This window comes from Callorhinus ursinus, unplaced genomic scaffold (genome assembly GCF_003265705.2).
Source record: "Callorhinus ursinus isolate GAN/ISIS: 27379988/994484 unplaced genomic scaffold, GSC_fseal_2.0 scaffold46, whole genome shotgun sequence".
NCBI classification, from domain to species: domain Eukaryota; kingdom Metazoa; phylum Chordata; class Mammalia; order Carnivora; family Otariidae; genus Callorhinus; species Callorhinus ursinus.
In genome coordinates this window covers 12011400-12016555 of record NW_027397108.1, presented here as the reverse complement: position 1 = coordinate 12016555, position 5156 = coordinate 12011400, and the positions used below count along the sequence as shown (strand labels likewise).

Below are 5156 nucleotides of genomic sequence, written 5' to 3'. Positions count from 1 at the left end.
AGAGCGAGGCCCAGAGAGGGGAGGTAAATGGCTCCAGTCCCAGAGCTGGTCAGCAGAGAAGCTGGAAAGCCAGCCCTCCGGAACCCCTGCTAGACCAGCCAGAGACTCCCTGAGTTGAACGTGAGCCCTCCCCTGCCTGAGCAGCCACACACTGGCCCCTGACCTTCATGATAGCCTGTTCTTGACCGTGAAGGTGAGCTGGCTGACTAGGAGGGGGAGTTCAACTGGTGGGACAGGCTGTAGCTACAGGACAGAGTGACACGTCTGAGCTAGCAGGAGCCACACTCTGGTCTCCCTCCCGGAGCCTGACCAGGAGCTGGAATCTGGGTGCCCTAGGGGCCAGCACACAACAGGGTCTGCACTGACCAGGGATCCATGGCCCCCAGGGAGAGTCCACTCTGCCCTCTCCCCGCTCCTGCCTGGCCTCACCTCTCCTCACTGTGGGGCTGCAGGACCCAGAACCAGGCCCCATAGGGATGGCTTGGTTCCAGCTTGTAATGATTTCGCAGCCCGTGGAGCCCCTGGGGCCGGAGGGAGGACTGGCTGTGGACAAGGACTGGGCTGGGGAGGATGCAGGGCCTTGTGGAGAGTGAAGGATGGGGCAGGGGCCGAGTCCTGGGGCCACTGCTCATGTCTAAAAATGGCTGAAATCCCTGAATGCCCATGGGGTCCCTCATTACAGTCACGACCCCCTTCCCACTCGGGCATCCTGCTGGCGGGCTCCTCCTCCCCAGCCTCCTTCCCGCTCCTCTGACTCCAGCCGGGGCTGCCGCCAGGAACAGGCTGGACCTCTGTCCCGGCTCCTGCCAGGAAGACAAGGCAGAAGGAGGAGAGGAGAAGGGGAAGGGGCGGACTGATCTTCTCCCTGTCCTGAGTCGGCCTCCACTGATGCCTCCAGGTCCTCTGGCCCAGCCCTGCACTTAGCTGGACCCTGAGAGGGAGTCTGCATTCCAGGGCAGCTGGGGGGGAGGGGTATTCAATGACCTGTGCGTCCCCAGATGTCCTACCCACCTGGCCTTGCACCCTAAGGCCTGCCGCCCAGGGTGGGTGTGATTGCGGGGCCCAGTGGACTTTGGGGCCACAGAGTTGGCTATGGTGAGGGGATGTGGGGGACCGGTCAGGTGCAGAGCCATGGGGCTCATGTACATCCGCTGCAGGGCTGGTTCACCGTACAGGTGCTGCGCGCAGGTCTCCTTTGCACACCTGGTCATGACACACCTGGCTGGCCCTCTCTGTGGGGAGGCCTGGGTGCCTGGTGCACCTGTCCCCCACCTACCCCTGGAGGAGCGGCCACGTTCAAGCGTTTCCATGTCCAACCCTCAGGGACAGTTGGGAACCTGGGTCAAGAGAGGCAGGCACTGGCCCAAGACAAATGAGGGGTGCAGAGCCCAAGGAGTAGGGCTGCTCTCCAGTCCTGGGCCAGCCCCAACCCTCCCATGAGGGTCGCTTTGGGGGTGAGACCCCCTCAGATCCTCGGGGATAGCTACCCACCATGTCCCATGTGGGGACATGACCTTGGCATCCCCAGGCATGTAGAGGCATGCGCACCTGCAAACCCACCCACCCACACCACTCTGACTGCCCAGCTGGGGGTCAGAAGGGGAGGACACCCTGGGAGCGAGGTGGGGACAAGGGGGAAAGAAGAAAGAGGTTGGAGACAGCTGGGCCATGGGGCAGGGCATCAGGACTCCCGGCAAGGACCCGGATCCAGAGCATGGGGAGGGGAGACAGGCCAGGCTGATGGTCAGGGGTCCCCAAGAATCCCGGGGGGTTGCCAGGGCACTGGGAAAAGACGGTCTGGGTTCCGGTGTCCACCACCACCCTGGGCACTTGGGAGTAGGAAGAGATACCCACCCCCAAGTCCAGAGGGGCTACAGCCCAAAAGGCCTCAGCTTCCTCTGCTGTCACTTGGGCTGCAGAGATGCAGTGTCCCAAGGGTCCCACAGGCTTGTAGAAGAGCCTGTTGGCCTTGGATCTCCATCCCCGACCCCCTGTGATCCCAGTCTAGGGAAAATGTTTTCTACCCCCTCGAGGTCCTTCTCAGCAGAGGACAGACTCGGGGCTTGGGGGGCTGAGGACCTGGCTACACAGAACGGGGCAGAGCACTGGGCCACCAGTCTGGAGACCAAGGTCAGGGCCCTCCTTGTTGCAGCCTCAGGGTCCCCATTTGGAAGAGGATCCAGAATCACTGCTCTGGTCAGGGTGAGGAGGACTTAGCAAGGACTGGAGCACCAGGACCGGAGAGGGAAACGGGGACAAGGGAGGCTTCTGAGGTTTCTCACATCGCCCATGGAACCCACAGATCCTGCTCCTGGGAGAGACACAGACACAGAGACAGAGAAGGAGACAGAGAATGAACACAGGACAGAGGGAACCAGAAGTCATAGACTTTCCCCCACCAGCTTGGAAACGACATCCCGGCATTTTGTGCCATTCTATTCCGGAGAGCGCCGTCACATAGGCCATCCACCCTGGAGGGGAGGGGATTCCACAGGGATGTGTGACCAGGATTCAGGGGTATTAGGGGCCACTGTGGGGACTGCCCAGCACACGGGCACAGACGAGGCCCTGGGACCTGAGCCTAACCCTAATGGGAGCCCCTGGAAGTCTGTGTTGTGAGAGGACAAGGTCAGAATCAGTTCATTACTACCTTCCCACGGGGGCTGGGACACAGGCAGGAGGGGGTGGCTTTGCCTGGACCCCAGAGCACACCCAAGCCCCACTGAGCTGTGCCCCATGCCAAGCCCAGCTACTTGGCTCATCCTTGCATTGCCAAGTATGCACCAGCCTCCTGTGATAGCAGGCACGGAACATGTGTAGAGGTCCTACCCCTGATGGCATCCCTAGAACTAGAAGCCAGAATACCCCGATGTGCAGATGGGGAGCCTGGGGAGGCCCTGAGAGCCCTGGGCATGCGCAGGAGTCTGGTCTGAACCCAGCTCTGTGTCCTCACAGCAGGGACACCGGCTGCACCCAGGCCTCCCGGGGCTGTGGGTGGGCTGTGAGGGTGTCACTGTATGCATGGGGCATGGGGGGAGGGTGAGCATTCCGCAGCGGGGGAGGGGGCCCCTCGGGGGGCTCTTGTGTGAGGAGGAAGTTGGGTAAGGGGACCCCAGGCAGGGCTGACCTCACTTCCCTGACAACAGAGCCCAACAGAATTTGGAACCCCGGTAACCAGGCACCCACATTCCACAGACAGCCCCCTGCCCAGCTCATTTCATTGGAGATCCTCAAAGCAAGATGTTCACGTGTTGCCTGCCGAGGTCCCGAGGCTGCAGGTGGAAGAAGGCGCGCCTTGAGGACGCTGTCCCCCGCTGGGGATTTCATGTCAGGACTCCCCACCGCCTCTGGCCATTTGGTCGGAAGGACAGAAAGGTGACAGCAGGAGGCCCAGAGCCGGCCACCCAGCCCCACTTGCTCTGATGACCTGTGTAGCCCCAGGTGCCCTCCCTGTGTGTGTGTGTGTGTGAGTGTGCACATATGTGTGTGTGCGTGTGTGTGTGTGAGTGTGTGTGTAAAGAGGGGTCACGGGGGTGGGGACTGGGCAGGAGGACAGTGCGGATGGCCGGGCAGGGCTGTGATGCCTTGGGGCCGGCTACCGGTCCCTGTCTTTGCAGAAGGCCACGGAGGACACGGAGAGGCAGCTGGCGGACGTGCCCTCCTCCCTGACAGAGGGGGTGACCCCAAAGGCATCCCAAGAAACAGGTGCTGGGGATTGCCACGCCAGACCTCCGACACCACGCGGACCACCGTCCCAGGTGGTTGTCCACCGGACAGTGGTCCAGGAGCCGGAGCCCATGGAGGCCGAGGCCGAGGGTGAGAAGGGTGGGGCTGGGTGTTTGTGGTGTGTGGGGACGGGTCGGTGCAGCCCCACAGGGAGGAGCCCCCAGAGGCTGGTGTGGGGCCACGAGCAACGACTGGGCACAGAGCACAGTGCGGGTGGACTGCAGTTGGGGAGACGTCCCCGTGAGGGTTCCTTCCCGGCTGTGGCTTCTCTGGGAGGCCCTGGGCTGGGCTCTGTCTCTGCAAAGGCCCATGGAAAGTAAGCACAGGGGTGAGCTTTTCTCCTCTCACAGCTGCTCCATCACCTGAGGAGCTAGAGCCCGATCTGGAGGGAGGGCTGGTGCCTGCAGTGACTTCAGGAGGAGACCAGGAGCCGGCAGGTGACCCGGCACCTGCCCACGGAGAGCCTGGCGCTGTCCAGGAAGAACTGGCACCTGCTCCTGCCCCAGCCCCTGCCCCTGCCTGTGCTCTTGTTCCTGCCCCTGCCCCTGTTCCTGCTCCTGCTCCTGCCCCTGCCAGAGCCACTGTCCCTGACCCAGATCCTACCCTTGCTCCTGCCCCTGTCCCTACTCCTGCCAGAGCCACTGCCCCTTCCCCTGCCCCTGCCAGTGGTCCCGTTCCTCCCCCTGAGCCAGATCCTGTCCCTGCTCCTGCCCTGGATCCTGCACCTGCCACTACTGCTGACCCTGTCCCTCCCCTTGCCCCTGCCCCTGTCCCTGCCCCTGCCAGTGGTCCCGTTCCTCCCCCTGAGCCAGATCCTGTCCCTGCTCCTGCCCTGGATCCTGCACCTGCCACTACTGCTGACCCTGTCCCTCCCCTTGCCCCTGCCCTTGTCCCTGCCCCTATCCTGAGCCCTGCCCCTACTCCTGCTCCTGCAGGGCTCCCACAGGCAGATCCAGAGCCCACAGCCCTGCAGGGAGAGCTCCTTGTACAATCACCCTTAGTTCCATCCCCGGAACCCGAGACCCCGCCCGATTGTTTCATCCCCTCCCCCTGTGTTCTTTCTCTCTGGTACATATTAACTGTTATTTTATCCTTCCATGTCCTATATACTGTTTATTATTTGTTTTAAATAAAATTACTTGTTTTCAATTGAACACGTCTTGAGCATTAAGTACATGCCCAACGCTGTGCCACCACACCCCAGAACATTGCCGCAGAATATCTCATTCCCCAAAGGAGTCCCCGAACCAGAAGCCCTCCCTGCCCATTTCTCCTGCAGCCCAGACCCCGGTGACCCCTAAGCTGCTTTCTCCCTCTGTTCCTTTACCTATTCCTGATGTTTCTGTAAGTGGAATCACACAATAGGGGCCTTTGTGTCTGCCCCCCTATTTTCAAAGGGGACTCGTTTTCTTCTGTGTTTATTTGTCATA

At 61.6% G+C, this 5156-nt stretch overlaps 1 protein-coding gene across 1 annotated transcript; it reads left to right on the top strand.

Moving 5' to 3' along the window:
* The first annotated feature begins 3132 nt into the window (after positions 1-3132).
* LOC141370804 (uncharacterized) lies at positions 3133-4880 on the top strand. The gene is made up of 3 exons (XM_073882293.1): positions 3133-3375; positions 3618-3816; positions 4077-4880. Exons 1-3 carry the CDS (start codon positions 3241-3243, stop codon positions 4853-4855), a joined length of 1113 nt encoding a protein of 370 aa, XP_073738394.1. The 5' UTR covers positions 3133-3240; the 3' UTR covers positions 4856-4880.
* Positions 4881-5156: the final 276 nt, after the last annotated feature.